This window comes from Zophobas morio, unplaced genomic scaffold (assembly GCF_036711695.1).
Source record: "Zophobas morio isolate AGI-343-1 ecotype UQ-CSIRO unplaced genomic scaffold, CSIRO_AGI_Zmor_V1 ptg000006l, whole genome shotgun sequence".
Classification (NCBI taxonomy): Eukaryota; Metazoa; Arthropoda; class Insecta; order Coleoptera; family Tenebrionidae; genus Zophobas; species Zophobas morio.
Window position 1 is genome coordinate 5,114,010 of NW_026972111.1, and position 20,109 is coordinate 5,134,118.

The following is a 20,109-nucleotide window of genomic DNA, read 5'->3' on the forward strand; positions in this document are numbered from 1 at the left end:
AAAATTTGAACAATCAAATCTCGATAAATCGGGAATGAAAAATTAACAAATCGAGAAATTGAAAAACAAAACATCTAAAACCAGGAAGTCGAAAAATCGAAAGATTAAGAAATATTGAAAAATTAAAATATTAAAAGATAGATTGAAAAATCTAAAATAAAAATCGAAAAAGTAAAAAGGAAGACACATCGAAAAATCCAGAAGTCAAAAATAGAAAAGCCGAAGAATTGAAATATTGAAAAACCCTAAAATCCTGAAAAATATCTAAAAACTGAAAAATCGAAAAATCAAAAAATTTAAGATTCGAAGAACAGGAAAATCGAAACACTCGAAAGTCAAGAAATGGGAAAATCAAAACATCGGTTAATTGAAAAATCGAAAAAGTGAGAGTTTATAAAAGTCAAATTTGAAAAATTAAAAAATCGAAAATTTGACAAAATAACAATTGAAAAACAGAAAATCTAAAACCGGGAAGCCGAAAAATCAAAAGATTCAGAAATCGAAACATTTGAAAAATTCGAAAACTTGAAAAATTGAAATATCGAAGAACTGAATTGAAAAATCGAGAAATCGAAAAATCTAACATTGTAAAAATCAAAAAATAGAAACATCGAAAAAATAAAAAAATCGACACATCGAAAAAGCCAGGAGTCAAAAATCGAAAAGTCGAAGAATCGAAATATTGAAAAATCTCAAAACTGAAACATCGAAAAACTGAAAAATGAAAGAAAAACTAAAAATGGGAAGCTAAATCGGCAATTCAAAACATTTAAAAATCAAAACATTTAAAACGACAATTGAAAACAGAAAATCTAAAACCAGGAAGTCAAATAATCGAAAGATTAAGCAATCGAAAAATTGAAAAATCGAAAAAGTAAAAAAATCGACACAACGAAAACTCCAGAAGCCAAAAATCGAAAAGTCGAAGAATCGAAATATTGAAAAATCGCAAAACTGAAATATCGAAAAACTGAAAAATGAAAGAAAAACTGAAAAATGGAAAACCTGAAAAATCCGAAAACTGAAATATCCAAAAACTGAGAACCTAAAAAGTTGAAAAATTGCGCAATCGAAAAATCTAAAAAGTGAACTCGAAAAATCGAAACCTTAAAAATCGAAAAAAATTGAAGAAAATCTCGAAAGTCAAGAAATGGGAAAATCAAAACATCGATTAATTGAAAAATCGAAAAATTAACAGTTTATAAATATCAAAATTGAAAAATTGAAAAATCGAAAAATTAACAGTTTATAAATATCAAAATTGAAAAATTGAAAAATCGAAAATTTGAAAAAACGACAATTGAAAAACAGAAAATCTAAAACCGAGAAGTCGAAAAATCGAATGCATTTGAAAAATTCGAAAACTTGAAAAACTGAAATATCGAAGAACTGAAATGAAAAATCGAGAAATCGAAAAATCTAAAATTTTAAATAGTGAAAAATTAAAATACCAAAAAATTGAGAAATCTAAAATTTAAAAATCGAAAAAGTAAAAAGTCGACATTATCGAAAAATCCAGAAGTCAAATTGAATAATCCCAGAACTGAAAAATGAAAGAAAAACTGACGAATCGAAAAACTGAAAAATCCCAAAACTGAAATATCGAAAACTGAGGATCCAAAGAATCGAAAAATCAAAAAAGTGAAGTCGAAATATCGAAACCTTAAGAAAAACTAAAAATTAAAAAATCAAAAACCTGCAAAATCGTAAGACCGAAAAATTGAATAACAAGTAAACTGAAAAATCCTCAAACTGAAATGTCCAAAAACTGAGAAATTAAAAAATTGAAAAATTGAGAAATCGAAAAATCAAAAAAGTGAAGTTGAAATATCGAAACTTTTAAAAAAATAGAAAAATTGAAAAACCAAAAAACCTGAAAAATCAATTAATTCAAAAATCGACCAATAAAGAGTTTATAAAAGTCAAACATTGAAAAATCGAAATATTTAAAAATCGTAAAATTGAAGAGAAAAACTGAAATCCGAGAAATTGAAAAATTGAGAAATTGTAAAATCCAAAAATTGAATAATAAATAGGAGTAAACTGAAAAATCCCCAAACTAAAATTTCGAATTTTAACCGGTTAGGATGTGTATCGGATCACGGATCATGGCTTGTAAATCAAATCGTTTCCGAACGTTTAGAGTCGACATTGGCCTGACTGCGCTCTGGGTCTGTAGATCAAACAAGTTCTCAGACGACGAACTGTAATTCGTGTGACCTGAATTAAAGTGAAGGAAACAGTAAGCAGCTTGTAATATTCTGGTCAATTTGTCGAAAAGGAAAACGCGTCGTTAAAAATATTATGACATTTTTTCTAGTTAATGTTATTCCTAGTTAGAAACAAACACTGTTGCCAACATAAGTCGAGGAGTCCTCAACCATCATTTAATTTATTAAACTATGACGCTTCTCTATGTTGTTTGCTTACACTGTCAAAAAATAGAGAAATGTGTGACCTCATTGTTTATAGTTGTCATTTTTACTAGATTCATTTTTAAGTGTCTTGTTGATATGTGTTCTGATTAATGACAATAAAGCTTCAACTACATTCAAATTTTTGACATAACGGTAAAGTATTGTCCGAAATTTATTGATTGGCCTAGTACATCACCACCTACTATTGCTTTGTGTTGGTAACATAGAATTTCCTTTATATATCTGGTAATTTTTGTACAGTGGCAGTGGCAGAATTAGAGACTGCTGATGACAACTCTGTCAAGTCAAAACAGAATTTTACGCAAGCGCCAAGAAATAAATTCAAATATGCCTCGCAAAAAAATGGTTCTCGTGTCAAGACTTGGGTTAATGAAAGTCTTCCAACTACAGACTTTGAAGTAAGAAAACCACTTTTAAAGATGTGACAAAACAAGTATTAACCTATTATCTGTTCAAAAATTAAAAGACCACTCAACCGGCAACGTAGCTTAATTAAGTTTCGTAATAAAACTGGTGTAATTTATACTTTCACAATTGGTAGTCATCACAAATGTCACTGTTAAATAACAAATAAAATAAACGTTAAAGGAACCAAATTTCGTGTGCATCAGAACGAGATTTAGTCTGCAGTAAATTCTGGCTGCTATTTTGGACAATTTGCCGTATTTTGGGAGCGTTCTGAAAATTTAAAGTTCAAATGTTACAATTTCATATTTGTGGTACCAACCACGACAAAATTCCCCAAAATTTTAAAAATTCGTCGTTTGAAGACCCGTTTTTCCATTTTGGGATGCGTGCTCTGAAATTACGCCTTATGAAATTTGTTTTTCAATATATTATTAATTTACTTTAAATTACATATTTACCTCTGTACGTTCTGGTTAATTTCTTAGGTAACATGGTGACGTTATCTTCACATGAAGAAATATACTTCAGTTACGTCATACTGATGGAATTAGATGGAATATTGACGTACTAATGACGTTCAAATGAAGGGTGAAACCAATGAATGTAATTTTTTTTTAAGTAGTTGTTAATGTTTTTATGCAAATTCAGTGAGTATTTTTTTAAATGGTGTAAAATGGAGAGAAAATATTGGATGTCCACGTAAAACTTAAACAGATGGGGAGAAAGCAATAAATGTCACAACGAAATCTAAAACTAATCCCACCCATCATCGCTTTTGAATGTAATTGTTTTTTTTTTATTCGATGAAGATTGAATTTTACTATGTCAAATGGCGAACTAGACTTACAAAAATTCAAAGTGGCCCCGCCCGCCCACCCGGTTTTCTTTTTGGTCACTCATTTTATTGGACGAAAAGTGCATTTTACATTGAACAACAGTGGAATCTAAACAAAAACCTACAACTAATCCCACCCACCTTCGGTTTTGAATTTCATTGTCTCATTTGATTCGATAGAAATTGAATTTTATTTTGTCATGTGATCGAATCTATTTATAAAAATTCAAAGTAGCCCCGCCCACCCACCCGATTTTCCTCTTGATTACTCATTTTATTGGACAAAAAGTGGGTTTTATGGTGATAAACATTGGAATCTAGACGAAAAGGTAAAACTAACCCCACCCACCTCTGCTTTTGGATGTCATTGGTTTTTTTTTATTAGATTGAAGACTGAGTGTCGAACAACGAACTAGACTTACAAAAATTCAAAGTGACGCCTCCCACCCACCCGGTTTTTCTCTTGATCACTATTGGACAAAAGGGGAATTTTATAGTGACAAAGAACGAAATCTAAATAAAAAACGTAAAACTGATCCCACCCACCACCGCTTTTGAATTTCCCTAGTTTTTTTGATTAAATGAAGACTGAGTTTTACGACATCAAGTGGCAAATTAGGCTTAAAATATTTAAAGTGTCCCCGCCCACCCACCCGGTTTTCTTTTTGGTCACTCATTTTCAATGACGTCGTTTAATAATGAATCATTGTGATATCCTGACGTCTTAGAAACGTTTTTAATGTCTATTGTATTTTACTACCTCTCGGTATTTTGGGACCCTTGGTTTTTAGAAAAAATGTGCACAAAAATAAAACACTGAAATAATGTCATTTTTTTATTGTTATTACAGTTTCGATCCGAAAATCTTGGGCACTATTTTTCTGTCATTAAAAAAAACACGATGTAGTCTATGCTTTATTGTCATAATGATTGACACTTAAAAAATAAATTTTGATATACATCATCATCCACATTTCAGTCTATGTCAAAATGACAAACATGGCAAATTTGGGGTACGTAAGTACGTAAAGCCTGTTTTAGAGCTTATGTCACTGGAATGACAGAACTGCCCAAGATTTTATGGCCGAAACTGTAAGTCAAATTTACTATAATTCGGTATAATCAACAATCAACTTTAAAATAAAATATATACCGGCTGAGTATTAACGATTGAAGCAATTTTTTGGGTTGCCAGTTCTGAATTATCGACAACAGTGTTAGCACGTTAGCTCTCTGTTGTCAATTTTGACATCACCGCACCCAAAAGCCAATGAAAATATGACAGCTATTGAATTGGTGCTGAAAATTTGAATTTGACATCAGGTGTGCTATCAACGCTATCATAAAATCACAGTATGGTTTTCTGTGATAAAATGTTAAATATGTAGCCAACCTTACAAAAAAAATCACAAATATTAATAATAGTCATTCGGTATTTATATGTAATTACATTCATTAATCAGTCAAATGAACACAGCTGCAAAAATAAAATTTTAACTCACAAAGAAAAAAAGAAGTCGTCAATAAAAAAATAACTGGATTGACAAGTTATTACGATGTTGTGGCGGCAAATTTAAATTGAAAAAAACTATATTTGGGTCATTTTGCGCTTGCCACGGGATTCCGGGTGTTCATTTCAGCTGAATGTAAAATCTCTTGAATTTTGATGACAAATACTGAGATACTTATTTACAGAAATCAGCAACTAAATAGGTAATTTGATCTATAATGAAATTTTAATATACAAAAATCAAATTTTAACATAAATAGTAGCTAAATGACAATTTTTTTAAGCTGCCAACTTAAAATGGAAGTAGACAAAACTAAACTGAAGTGGAATTACAATTAAACGCTTATTTATACCCTAAAACTCAGACTCCTCCCACTTCACCAGTGGCGTAGTGAGACGATTTCAATAATTCTCCACATTTTGTAAAAAAAAAAACAGAAAGTAATTGTACCCAGTTTAATGACTTTATCAGTTTATTTACATTACTATGTCAACTATTCTATCAAAGACAAATCATTCACAATTACAATTAGATACCGAATAAAAAGCTTTGTCTCTATCTTCCCCCAACCCCCACTGTTTCAAAACATGGCTCATGTCCATATCGTCGGCGTCAGACAGCTGCACTCTCAATACCTCTGAAGTACTTTCCCTAGAAAAAACCACAACTTCCACAGTCCAAACACCTTAACCATACTTACATCACACGACCTCTAAACGTCTTCATTTTCATAACACTGTCAAAGAACTTTCTTGAAAGCGTCCGCGACGCGTCTTTCTTCTCCTGACAGTTGTCCAAAACGCACTCAACTGCCTACAACCAAAGAAAAAATAACAACCCCAAATTAAAATTAAAATTCACCTGGAACGGCAAATACGTAAACTGCTCGTTCATAACCTTAAGCTCTTTAAGCTTTCTGATCACCATGTAGCCAATATCAACCAAAAATATCTCCACACACTCGTTATCGGTGTACCCCACGCAGCGCCCTCTATACCATTTTGAATCATTTTTAACCAAAACGATCTCCCCGATTCCTGGATAAATCTTAAATGATTCGTACGTTTGTACCACGTTGTTCGCCTGCATTGTGTCCATCAACCGGACGAACTTGTCGTCTGAAACACTCTCTAAGACATGAACTTCAATCAAAAACTAACTTACTGAAGACTTCACCACCTGAAGGGTCGTCTAAAATCTGGGCATAAAAATGACACGTGTCCACGTAGCCTGTTATTAATACGTTGATGATTTCTCCAGCTGGGGGTAAATCTAGCTGCGTTGTGGTCTGGTTTATGGCTAGTACTTTGTCAGTGGTGACGCCGTCTGACGCTAGGACACCGTGCTCGAGCGTACACGACGTCCCTTTAAAGCAACCGCCCGAGTTGTCGGTGAAGGGACAAATCCTGCTTTCATCTTGAGCGTCATATCCTGCCACAGCTTCGTTAATATTATCGAACTCTTCTTCCTCTTCAATCTTGAAATCGTGGTCTTGGGAGATCTTCACTTCCAACGCGTGGTAATTCTTCACCAACAGCTCTCCTAAGCTGTCCGCGTTCTTGTCTTTCGTCGTTCGGAGATCGACGGAGTACGAGTTCCTGCAATTTCAGGTCAGTTTTCAACATGGAATTAAGCCATGAGTCGAATTAGGTACCCTTCTCTGTGTACGAAAATCGTTACGAAGGGTGTCATCGGCCCCAGTTCGCTTATTTCCATGAAGTAGTCGATGCTAGCTTGTGGCCAGCTTTTCGTTCCGTCTAAATTCGGGGAGTAGATCCCTGCCAGGTGACATTTAACCGCCATTTTGGTAAAGAGGGCGTACAAGTCGGCCATGGGTTTTAGATGGGTGTAGTTCCAGTACATCTTCTCGCCGTAATCGATCAGTTGTACGAAAATTTTATCGATTTCGTGTTCCTAGAAATGCACGGTGAGGAATTGTGGTTCGACGCGGGCTAACTTTACCATCCAGTCGAGTACTTCGATTCGGTACCACCGGCGTCTGCTGGACATGAACCCGAAGCAGAAGTTGCCCAAGTTGCTTCTGGCTTCGGGTTTTGATTTGAATTTGTTTATGACGTATTGGTGCTGTTTGTTCATGTCTTCGTTGAATCGGTTTTCGAAACTAGAAGATGAAGTACTTAGAACTGAGGTTTTCATCATTAATTTCGAAGTACTTGTCATACAAACACATACATTGAACTTACCTTTCGAAAAGCGATTGGTCGGTGCGAACATAGAATTCAGACGGCGATTCAACATGACAGATTATGCATCTCTCATTAACCCTCAAGTTACTCTCTCCTATGTCTAAAAAACAACAGTAAACATATTGCCAACTTTCCGATGTTAATAAATACTAGAAATGATGTTTCTTCCTTTTGGTTTTTGATTTACATCAGTTGGTACGTGGTTAATTTGAGTCAACGTAGGCGCCCATTGCACCGTTTTCTTTAAGCTTTTGTTCTCCAATTTTTTGACAGTTTTTTGTCTCATACTTTCTTCAAAATTATCTACATGATTCTCTTGGTCTGGTGCCTCTTTGGGCGATTTTTCACCCTTTTTTGGTATTTCTGGTAAAACTTGAGGATGTGCGTCAGATTGAGATTCCTTTCGAGCTTTCGATTTTTTGACTGAAGACTGGGACTGAGATTCAAGTGTTAGTATGGTTTTTCCAATCGAAATGGGATTGTTTGTGGCTTGGCTTTTGGACGAGTTGTCGCTGATTTCTGGTGGTTCATTTTTTATGACTGAGATTATATTTTCATCCACATCTGTACTCTTAGTAGGTTTATTGGTATCTTCTGGTCCCGTAGGAATGCTGCCACCGACTCGTCTGTCAGAAGTTCCAGGACCATCGTGGGTTCGTGGTACCACTTTAGACTTCTTCAAGTGCGACCGTAGTTTGGCTTTCGGGCTTTTTCTGACTATCAACGAATCTTCATCTGACGATCTAACTGCATCAGAAGAATCCAGTCGTTCCCGTTTAATTCTACCAACTGTGCTTAATCCTTCTAATGAGGAAGACGTTACTTGTCCTCCACCAAAAGAAGTACTTGGGGTACTGTCCTGTCGCGGTGTTGTTTCTATTTTAATTAGACTAGAACTAGAAATTTCATCGTTATCATTTACGATAGATAACGTGAAAGGGTTTGTACTAGGTGCTTCTCTTTCAGGCTCAGCGAGGTTTTCTAGTTCCACTAGTTTAACTGATAAACCCTCGTACACGGTTTCGCAAGTGTGGAGCATTTTTACGTAGTGTTGTAAAGCGGAGACCATTTCCATTGAGATTGTAAATTTTTTCGAACATGCATCTCTTAACGTATTACTTTCGTGGGTAGTCACAGCCTGAAGCATCTATGGGTTAACAATATAGAATTATGTTATTTTACTGTTTTCGGTTTATGTAGGGCTTTCATTAATGTTTCGTACATCTAGTGACCTGATAGACATTTTTAAGTTTTAAATTTATTTGAGAAAACTGTAGGGAGTTTTTTTTCGATCATACGGTAGTTACACATTCCGAAATAGGTGGAATAAATCAGAAGAGCCCACTTGGATGTACCAATCATTTATGAAACTCCTGTATGAATAATATCGTATTTTTACTTCCCGAGCGTAAGCAAAGGAAGTATTGTAATCGAGTCCGTCGGCCGACTCTCTACTTTTACGTTTTCTCGATCTTTCATGACCCCTAGAAGACGAAGAAATAGGTCTCCTATTTCCGTCTGTCTGTCCGTCCGTCTGTCCGTCCGTCTGTCCGTCCGTCTGTCCGTCTGTTGTCCCGGATTTTATTAGACAGATAATCTCCGAAAGTACTCGACCGATTGTTGTGAAATTTTGTACTTATATTAAGAATATCATGTAGATGGTAAAACGCTAACCAAAATTTGTCTAATCATCCCCACCACTAATGCGATGACGTCACTTCAAAATTGTACATAGTAAATGGGTTTTCAATTGTATAAAATAACATAGTCCTACACATGTAGTTTACAACTCTAAATCGACTTTTCACCCGAAACGTCCAGATTTTTGGAAAAAAAATCAAAATTATAAAACAACATTTTTAAATTTAATTTTTAATCTGGTAACCAGAATGCTTTGAAATGTTGCAGATGTTTTAAGGCTATAAAGAGCATCATAAATCTTTAGTCAAAAAATATTTGCTTATCCCCTCCAAAAACTTGATGACGTCAGCTCAAAAGTTTGTGGAATAAATCATATCTAAAATGTACAAAATATGATGAGTCTGTACTTGTGATCTATCACTCCATTCATATTTTTTGGATTTGCATATACAGGGTGACTCAAAAAAATTAATGAATGCGTAAATTTATTTTACTGATTTACTCAGAAACTACAAAACCGAATGCTTTGAAATCTTGCAGATGTTTTAAGGTTATAAAGAGCATAATAAATGTTTAGTCAAAATATATTTGCTTATCCCCTCCAAAACATTGATGACGTCAGCTCGAAAGTTTGCCGAATAAATCCTATCTAAACTGTAAAAATATGATGAGTCTGTACTTGTAATTTATCACTCCATTCATATTTTTTGGATTTGCATATACAGGGTGACTCAAAAAAATTAATGAATGCGTAAATATATTTTATCGATTTAATCAGGAACTACAAAACCGAATACTCTGAAATCTTGCAGATGTTTTAAGGTCATAAAGAGCATAATAAATTTTTAGTCAAAATATATTTGGTTATCTTCTACAAAAAACTGATGACGTCAGCTCAAAAGTTTGCCGAATAAATCGTATCTAAAATGTACAAAATATGATGAGTCTGTACTTGTGATTTATCATTCCATTCATATTTTTGGATTTGCATATGCAGGGTGACTCAAAAAAATTAATGAAGGCGTGAATTTATTTTATCGATTTAATCAGGAATTACAAAACCGAATGCTTTGAAATCTTGGGAATATTTTAAAGTTATTATAAGCATGGTAAACTTTTGTTCAAAATGTATTTGTTCATCCCTCCTAAAAAAATTGATGACGTCACCCTTAAATTTTGCTGAATAAATCCTATCTAAAATGCAAAAAATATGATGAGTTTGTACTTGTGATTTATCATTCCATTCAAATTTTTTAGATTTTCTTAAGAGGTGGTTCAAAAAAATTAATGAAGTCAATTTATTTTATTGATTAAATTAAAAGCAACACTTATTATTAGTATTACACCCCAACCAACCCAATTTGGTAGACACAAAATTTGTTAAAGGAAAAACTCGGTTGAAACATAAGGGTAGCACGCTTATTTACATCGACTTTAACATTACAGACCTGCATTTGTTTTATGCGGTCACTTGGTTCCGCGAATGCGAAATAGACATGTTTATAATCAACCAATTGTGAATTTCACCGTCAAGAATTAAAATAAAACCTAATGTTTTGTATAATAAGCGGAAGTCGAAGCAATAAAACCGATGGTCGTGTTGTTTACAGTTTCTCTGTTTGACAGAACCGGACAGAAATCCGCTCTCTACATATTACACACCGACGTCGTATACGTGAGTAAATTGTTTCGTTATTTTATTGATTATAACAAATCAATATTCAAAACGACCCAATTCATTTTCCCGAAAATTTGGGAATACAATCATTTTATTCTTAGTATTACACTACATCTATCCCAACTGATATACGTGTCCTTGCAAAAATGTTGATGACGTCATCACAATTTTTTTTTAAATTCCCACTACAAAAATGTAATGAGAAAAAAACACAATAGGCATGCAGTCGTCAAGTTTCCGACAGCGAGGGAAGTACTGTCTAAACTCTTTAGACCAATTTTTTAATATTAGAGTTTTATTGACCACAAAATTTACAATATAATAACTAAAAGTACAAACATTACAAGTTAACATCCACAATTTCCACATGAAATCAGTTTCTATACAATTTCCTACGAGTTTTTTTTATAAAGATATACAAGTTGTTTCAAAATTTGCTTCACAGATTTAAAATTCGCGCCATGCTTTTTTGGCACTAATTTATAAACAGGTGCACACACTTCCTCAAATTCGTTGTAAGTGGTTAAGTATCGAGTGATTATTATTATTTGTGATTTTTTTGTCAGGTTGGCAACATATTTAAAATTTTATGATGGCATATTTGATGCCAAATTTTTTTAATATACGAAATTTTTCCTAATAAGAAACTGAAAACTTATTTAATTAGCGTGTTGTTCAAATAAAACTATATGTTACTAAAAAAAGTCCCGATCTCTACTGTGATGAATTTTTTATTCGTTGTCAAACCAAGGGGCGGAGCGTAATTGCAAAATACATGTTTCCCTACAAAAATTTTGAACATGTTTTAAGTTTCTTGTTGTGAAAAGAAGACTACGCATGTTAAGAAGAAACGGCAAAATATAAGCCCCACCCACCCACCCTATCTCATTTGTAATGATTTTTTTTATTCGTTGTCAGATCGAGCGGCGGAGTTTAATTGCAAAATTTTACTCTTTCAAGAATATATTTCACATGGTAATTTCTTGTGAAGAAATGAGGATTTTGCAGCTAAGCTCCGCCCTCGGGTCACGATGAATAAAAAAATCATCACAATCGAGGGAGGGTGGGCGGGCGGGGCTTATATTTTATGCATTTTTTTTTAATATACGAAATCTTTCCCTAACAAGAAACTGAAAACTCATTTAACTACCGTGTTGTTCAAATAAAACTGTATGTAATTAAAAAAAAGTCCCGATTTCAATTATGATGAATTTTTCATTCGTTGTCAAACCAAGGGGCGGAGCGTAATTGTAAAATACATATTTCCCTACAAAAATTTGGAACATGTTTAAGTCTCTTGTTGTTAAAAGAAGACTATGTATGTTAAGAAGAAACGGTAAAATATAAGCCCCACCCACCCACCCCATCTCGGTTGTGATGATTTTTGTTATTTATTGTTAGACCGAGCGGCGGAGTTTATTGCAAAATGTGTATTCCTTTGCAAAATTTTAGTCTTTCAAAAACATACATATTTCACAAGGTAATTTCTTGTTGAGAAATGAAGTTTTTGCAGCTAAGCTCCGCCCTCGGCTCACGATGAATAAAAAAATCATCCCAATTGAGAAGGGGTGGGTGGACGGGGCTTATATTTTGTATATACTTTTTTTTTAATATATGAAATCTTTTCCTAACAAGAAACTGATACTTATTTAACTACCGTGTTATTCAAATAAAACTGTATGTAATAAAAAAAAGTCCCGATGTTAATTGTAATGAATTTTTTATTCGTTGTCAAACCAAGGGGCGGAGCCTAATTGCAAAATACATATTTCTCTACAAAAATTTTGAACATGTTTTAAGTTTCTTCTGAAAAGAAGACTACGCATGGTAAGAAGAAAGGGCAAAATATAAGCCCCACCCACCCACCCTATCTCAGTTGTATTGTTTTTTTTTATTCGTTGTCAGACCGAGCGGCGGGGTTTAATTGCAAAATGCATATTTCTTTGCAAAATTTTATTCTTTCAAGAACATATTTCACAAGGTAATTTCTTGTGGAGAAATGAGGATTTTGCAGCTAAGCTCCGCCCTCGACTCACGATGAATAAAAAAATCATCCCAATTGAGAAGGGGTGGGTGGGCGCGGCTTATATTTTGTACATACTTTTTTTTTTAATATATGAAATCGTTTCCTAACAAGAAACTGAAAACTTATTTAACTACCATGTTATTCAAATAAAACTGTATGTAATAAAAAAAGTCCCGATGTTAATTATCTCATTTGTAGTGAATTTCTTATTCTTTGTCAAAGCAAGGGGCGGAGCCTAATTGCAAAATACATATTTGTCTACAAAAATTTTGAACATGTTTTAAGTTTCTTGTTGTGAAAAGAAGACTACGCATGTTAAGAAGAAAGGGCAAAATATAAGCCCCACCCACCCACCCTATGTCATTTGCAATGATTTTTTTTATTCGTTGTCAAACCAAGGGGCGGAGTTTAATTGCAAAATGCGTATTTCTTTGCAAAATTTTATTCTTTCAAGAATATTTTTCACATGATAATTTCTTGTAGAGAAATGAGGTTTTTGCAGCTAAGCTCCGCCCTCGACTCACGATGGATAAAAAAATTATCACAATTGAGAAGGGGTGGGTGGGCGGGGCTTATATTTTATACATACTTTTTTTTAATAAATGAAATCTTTTCTTAACAAGAAACTGAAAACTTATTTAACTACCGTGTTATTCAAATAAAACTGTATGTAATAAAAAAAAGTCTCGATGTTAATTATAATGAATTTTTTATTCGTTGTCAAACCAAGGGGCGGAGCCTAATTGCAGAATACATATTTCTCTACAAAAATTTTGAACATGTTTTAAGTTTCTTGTTGTGAAAAGAAGACTACGCATGTTAAGAAGAAAGGGCAAAATATAAGCCCCACCCACCCTATCTCATTTGTAATAATTTTTTTTATTCGTTGTCAAACCAAGGGGCGGAGCCTAATTGCAAAATACATATTTCTCTACAAAAATTTTGAACATGTTTTAAGTTTCTTGTTGTGAAAAGAAGACTACGCATGTTAAGAAGAAAGGGCAAAATATAAGCCCCACCCACCCACCCTATCTCAGTTGTATTGATTTTTTTTATTCGTTGTCAGACCGAGCGGCGGAGTTTAATTGCAAAATGCGTATTTCTTTGCAAAATTTTATTCTTTCAAGAACATATTTCACATGGCAATTTCTTGTAAAGAAATGAGGTTTTTGCAGCCAAGCTCCGCCCTCGACTCACGATGAATAAAAAAATCATCAAGATTGAGAGAGGGGTGGGTGGGCGGGGCTTATATTTTGTACATTTTTTTTTTAATATACGAAATCTTTACCTAACCAGAAACTGAAAACTTATTTAATTACCGTGTTGTTCAAATAAAACTATAAGTAACTAAAAAAAGTCCCGATCTCAATTGTGATGAATTTTTTATTCGTTGTCAGACCGAGGGGCGGAGCATAATTGCAAAATATATATTTCTCTATAAAATTTTGAACATGTTTTAAGTTTCTTGTTGTGAAAAGAAGACTACGTCTATTAAGAAGCAAGGGCAAAATATAAGCCCCACCCACCCACCCTATCTCAACTGTGATAATTTTTTTATTCGTTGTCAGACCAAGGGGCGGAGCGTAATTGCAAAATACATATTTCCCTACGAAAAATTTTGAACATGTTTTAAGTTTCTTGTTGTGAAAAGAAGACTTACACATATTAAGACGCAAGGGAAAAATATAAGCCCCACTCATCCACCCACCCACCCACCTCAGTTGTAATGATGTTTTTTACTCGTTGTCAGACCAAGGGGCGGAGCGTAATTGCAAAATACAGATTTCCCTAGAAAAATTTTGAACATGTTTTAAGTTTCTTGTTGTGAAAAGAAGACTTACACATATTAAGACGCAAGGGAAAAATATAAGCCCCACCCACCCACCCTGTCTCAGTTGTAATGATGTTTTTTATTCGTTGTCAGATCGAGCGACGGAGTTTAATTGTAAAATTTTACTCTTTCAAGAACATATTTCACATGGTAATTTCTTGTAGAGCAATGAGGATTTTGCAGCTAAGCTCCGCCCTCGGCTCACGATGAATAAAAAAATATATCACAATAGAGAACGGGTGGGTGGGCGGGGTTTATATTTCGTACATTTCTTCTTAATATACGAAGTCGTCTTTTCCCAACAACTGGAAACATGCTTAACTATTGTGTTGTTCAAATAAAACAAAAAACTATATACCTATATTGAGAAGAAAAAAAAAAGATTAAGCACGACCTATTAACACGTTTTTTCTTAACATTTTTTTAAAAGTAATGAGGTATTGTAATGAATTCCTTAAAAAAAAGTGATTTGTAAATGTAATGAATTAGTTACTGGACAATGAGTAATTGTAATACATTACTTTTTAAAAGTAATTGTTCCAATCACTTAAAAATAATTAAAACAAGAAAAACACGTCTCATGTTTTCAAACAAAACAAAAACCCGTTTTTTAATCATTAACATCTCTAGAATTAACATACCAACATTACTGTCAATAGTTCAGAATTGCCAACCCAAAAATTTGCTTCATTGAGTAAGTCACCCGTACTTCACAATTTCTTTCAAACAAAACCAGGCAACCAACGATCCAAAATTCCTTTTGGTGTGAAATGACTTTTTACTAACTTTTGAGCTTCCAAGTAATTGTTTGGCAACATTTTTTTACGTAGAGTGGGTATTAGTTGTGAAAAAATGATTTATGGATGAAAAAAGTGAGGTTAAGTGCAGATGTCAACTTACGGTTTCGTCGATTTTATTTAAAATTTCTAACAGAGAATGTTTGTAGAAATTCAGAACGTTGTACAAAGTAAAAAGTTCCGTCTCCATCGCAATATCGTAAAAGAATAACACACTAATTTAAGAAACAAAAAAATGTCCACTTTAATTGAAAAAACACAGTTTACACATAAAAATACCCACTTCACTAGAACACAACCGTTGGCAAATAAAACCCCGATAAAAAATTAATTTAAAAACATGATTTTCGTCCCTCTTAAAAAAATTTGACAGACCGTTGTCACTTGTCACAAAACACCGACAAGCCCCGCCCACCACCGTGTCCCTGATTGGCCGCGCAGCGCGCCAAACTCAAACTTCCCTTTGATTCCAACATTTATTTCTAACCACTACATTTAAAAGCAATATTACAAAATTCAATTAAAACAACTAAATGCGCGTTTTTGAGCAGTCTTAATTCGATTCGTCAGCAACGGAATGCCAATTATCAAATTTCGCAAATCAGACTTTTTTTCTTAAATCAAATTCAAAATGAAATCTTCAGACTCACTCCTGGAAGTACTCGGTTTGGGTTTGTCTTCTTCTTGCATGAAGGACAAGATTACGCTGCTCTCACTATCATAAGAACATGTGGGCTGAGTTTGGGTGTAGGGGAGGGACCGGTCTTGAGAGTATGGTACGGAGGCGCGAGTTAAAATCGGCTCGGGGGAAATCTCAAAATTCTTAATAATCGAAGTGAGGATGGGGCTTTCGTCCATGATGGGCAGCTGCACGTCTTTGTCGATTGGCACGTCGCTGATTATTGTGGCTTCTGATGAACAACTGTCACTTATAATATCATCTTGTGGCTTGGTTTTGTCTAGTTTACGTTTTCGGGGTTTCTTTTCTTGTTTGGATGGAAAAATAAGTGAATTGGAGGACGCCCAGTTTTCGATTTGACGGCTGTAGGTTTCGAGATCTTCATCTGTGGGTTTTTCGAAGGATTCGCAGAAGTGCCAGGTCAGTCTCATCCACCAGAAGCGGTAGTTATCGTTGAAGAGCTCGAAATTTTTGTTATCTATTCTAGAAGACAGATATGAGAGAGTGACGGTTTGGGGGGCACAACTCACTCATAGAATTCATGCAGTTTACCAACGCAACCTGGATTAGCCCAGTTCAACATGTTCCACTGCAGCTTCTGGTCGGGGTCCGTCTAGAAACAAAAAAAACATGAACTTTAAGCAATCACGGGGTGCGAGAAAACGTACGTAGAAACTTCGACACGTCAGCCCCACGTTGAAATTTCCGTTCAGTCTCTTGATTACTCTTTTTATGGCAATTTGATCAAAATTTTCAATCACGACAGAAAAAAAATCGTGTTCGGTTAAATCCTCAGCTAGTTTTAAAGAATCAGAATAGAGAAGCAAAGCTATTTTTTTAGTATTGCCTTTGTAGGTGTTGGAAGAGTCTGCAAGTCGTGCGGTTATCAAGATTGAAGTTTGTCAACAAACATAACCTCACTTTTTGATGTCACTTGAATAACTTCGACGTCTGCATGGTTGGTGAGATGGAAGTGCCAAAAACAGCTAGACTGGCGTGAGCAAATCACTAAGATTATCGCTGGCCCTTTTACTAAAGCTCTAAAGAACGCCGACAGCTCCAGTGGGTAATTCATATCGGGCTCTTGGTTCAAAATCGAACCTTTTATCTAGAACGCTGTGTTATGACGCGCTGTTACGCCATTTGTTGTCGAAGCGCTTACCCCTTTACGGTAATTGTGATAAAGAAACTCGACTGCCATTATGTGGTAATTTTTTAGATGTTTGGTGACCTCGAGGGGTATGGAAATTGGGGTGTCATCGCCTTGTTTGGATAGGATCCAAGGCTTGTTGAGCGTGGATGGCTGCAACCAGTCATTTACAACAACGAAAACACAAACACTGCGTTGTATACATTTTTTACGTAGAACATAACTAGGACAGAATTATTTCATTGAATCTTGACATTATATAAAAAATCATTCCCACTATGTATAACAGCTTTAAATATAAAATTGCCACAAATATCGAAAAGCTCGTTTTGTCACTTTCATCGTCTAGGAAGTCGTACAATTCAAGCATTTTTTGCGACTTTGGGCATAATTTTGCTGATCAGAGTGTTATAACCTATAACTCTTGACACTGTTGACCTTTGCTTTTGACAGACGTCAAACTTGGAATTTTGTGGTTAAGGTTCCGGTTCTGGGACTTTCAACTACTATTGCATTGCTTTTACAGCTTTTACCATGATGAAGTGGATTTCATTTGCTAGTTTCTGAAAGTGGATTTTAGTTTTTTGGGTCATTTGTACAAGTCACAACCTTTGATTTTGGTTCCAGCAGTTCAGGAGAAGTGGGTCTAAAGTTGGTCATGAAGTTCACCACTGCTATTTTCGGTTTTTCTTTTAAAACGTATGCATCGATTCTGTTTGGTGGGATCTCGTCTGAAATAAGTTAACTCGGTTTAGTTTGACATAGTATTTCGGATTAATGATAACTGGCAATAATTGAACTACCGGGTTCAAATTATGTGAAAGCGAGTGTACATACTTTGCAAACTTTTCGTAGACCCCTGTCAAGTTTATGAGTTTAGAAAAACTGATTTGTAATTGATTAATATTCAAACTCTAAGGGCCGGTTTATAGAAACGCGAGTTAAATATTTAATCCTCGATTAATTTAACACTGGATTAAAATGTGGAATGGTAGCTCGTGATTGGTTAAAACCTGCACGTCGCCTAGCAACGAACCTCAATTAAAAGTTAATCGCGAATTAACTTTAACTTCGGTTTCTATAAACCAGGTCTAAATCTGTACATTATCGCTACGAACTGGCAACTTTGTGTATATTACGTTTATTAATTGAGAAATATACCTAAATACTAAAAATTATATGCTAACTGTTAATAATATACATAGGTTCACACTTTAAGGCTTTTAAGAAACAATAACTAGTCAGCACTTTATTAACCGTTAGAACCTCTTATATGACTAAAGCAGACATACCCAGGTCTAAGTATTTGAAAAAAGAATCTCTCTCCTTGTCAATGTTAACACCCAAGCTATCCAGACGACTTTCATCAGCAGTATCATTACCAGGTTCATGCGAAACAGTAAAAAACCCACTGGTAAAATTAACTTCTTGTGGTGAAAACAGGAAAAATACAGCTTTAATATTGTTTTTGTTCTTCGAGAAATAATTTTTAAACGTTTTAATAACCTTGTTGTCAGCAGTATCACTCTAAATAATGAACATTCTTCAGTTTTTAACAGTAACCGAATTGCTAATACTTACACCAAAACCGTTCAAAATATCGTCCCCGGAGGGCTCATTGTCTTTAAATTGTTCAAAAGACTTGTTCCAGTTAGAATAAATTGGCTACCAATATTGCTTTAGTAACACATCAAGTGTGACGACACCACTTACTAACGACTGCGAAAATTCATAACCATCAGGGTCCAACAAGGGGAGAAAATGGAAGCAGTATTTCTTCAAAAGATGATTCGTCTGGCGAACGTCTGCAAAAAATTTGTTCATGAGTTCGATCGTTGTGAAAATGCTAAGCCAGTCGCTGGCCAGCAATCCAGAAACTGTGAGGACTATGGGTTCCTTTGATCCTAGTTGCTTTAGGACCACTTCGTCGATTGGGTGTCCCTTTTTGGATCTTCCTATTTCATTTGTGGTGAAGAGAAAGCTGCGTTGATTAGCAAACTGCTTCAGAAACTTGGATAACTGAAAGAAGGGTTGGTTGGTATTTGAGATTTGTGTGTTTGCACTTTAGGTACTTCTGAAGGGGTGTAGTACTTTTCGTTTGCAGCATCTTCGCTTTCTGAATCTTCAGTTTCGTTGTAGGGGCTGAAGGGGTTTTAGAAACGTTGTGGAAGAGATTTAAAACGTACCTTAGGTATGTGTGTTTTGATGATATGGATCGACCGATTTGAATAACCATAATAGGGACTAAAACTGCTAGAATTATTAGCGTTATTATTAAAATCGTGTAGAAACATTTTTCTGTTCGTTTGCACATTTTGACACTTTTGTTAGATCTGTCGTCTAGCAATATAGCAAATGTTAATTGTTTTTTCTACCGCAAAACGTGTGGATATATCGGGATTCAGATGAGCTTTAGTCAAAAAGTCCTTTAGAAAAGGAAACGATTTGTCAGAAAAATATAAACAATTGTTAATTAGTCCTGTTGCTTTAGTTTGTTAACATATTATTAAATTCAAATATTTTTTAATTTGTACCTTAGAAAGGACTCACTCTAGTGGGAACTGGTTAGTAAAAATAGAAATACATGCTCATTTTATTTATTTATCACAAAATTAAAAATCCTTTTGAAAGATATAATAATATCTTTGAAGTCTGATTGAATCGGAAGAGTTTGAAGTACCTTATATTACTGAACGTTATTTTTAGGCCTGTACGTCTTAGTAATGATCCCTTTAACACGTTTTCTGCAAAGTCCCATTAACATAGGAACCACTGGATACTTATCAAGATTCATGAGGGACTTTAACTCGTCGTTTTCGAACAATAACCCATACTCAGTCAGATCGAAAATGGAGGCTTTGACGGATTCTCGTAAGGCGAAATTAGCAAACACCAGGAAGATAATGTT

At 34.5% G+C, this 20,109-nt stretch overlaps 3 protein-coding genes across 3 annotated transcripts; all 3 read right to left on the bottom strand.

Annotated features, from left to right (window-relative positions):
• Positions 1–5,636: 5,636 nt before the first annotated feature.
• On the bottom strand, positions 5,637–15,747 carry LOC135123386 (uncharacterized). Its single transcript, XM_064047992.1, has 9 exons — positions 15,476–15,747; positions 7,550–8,546; positions 7,397–7,499; positions 7,155–7,314; positions 6,847–7,106; positions 6,357–6,790; positions 6,054–6,310; positions 5,893–6,005; positions 5,637–5,843 (listed from the first exon to the last, which is right to left on the bottom strand). Exons 1-9 carry the CDS (start codon positions 15,560–15,562, stop codon positions 5,705–5,707), a joined length of 2,550 nt encoding a protein of 849 aa, XP_063904062.1. The 5' UTR covers positions 15,563–15,747; the 3' UTR covers positions 5,637–5,704.
• An 87-nt stretch (positions 15,748–15,834) lies between these two features.
• On the bottom strand, positions 15,835–17,626 carry LOC135123387 (uncharacterized). The gene is made up of 6 exons (XM_064047993.1): positions 17,405–17,626; positions 17,214–17,354; positions 16,973–17,159; positions 16,720–16,919; positions 16,582–16,664; positions 15,835–16,534 (listed from the first exon to the last, which is right to left on the bottom strand). The coding sequence occupies exons 1-6, from the start codon at positions 17,420–17,422 to the stop codon at positions 15,988–15,990; spliced, it is 1,176 nt and encodes a 391-aa protein (XP_063904063.1). The 5' UTR covers positions 17,423–17,626; the 3' UTR covers positions 15,835–15,987.
• A 49-nt stretch (positions 17,627–17,675) lies between these two features.
• LOC135123389 (carboxypeptidase B2-like) lies at positions 17,676–19,516 on the bottom strand. Its single transcript, XM_064047994.1, has 7 exons — positions 19,388–19,516; positions 19,274–19,343; positions 18,915–19,220; positions 18,783–18,866; positions 18,494–18,728; positions 17,811–17,932; positions 17,676–17,764 (listed from the first exon to the last, which is right to left on the bottom strand). The coding sequence occupies exons 1-7, from the start codon at positions 19,513–19,515 to the stop codon at positions 17,708–17,710; spliced, it is 1,002 nt and encodes a 333-aa protein (XP_063904064.1). The 5' UTR covers position 19,516; the 3' UTR covers positions 17,676–17,707.
• Between the last annotated feature and the right edge of the window lie 593 nt (positions 19,517–20,109).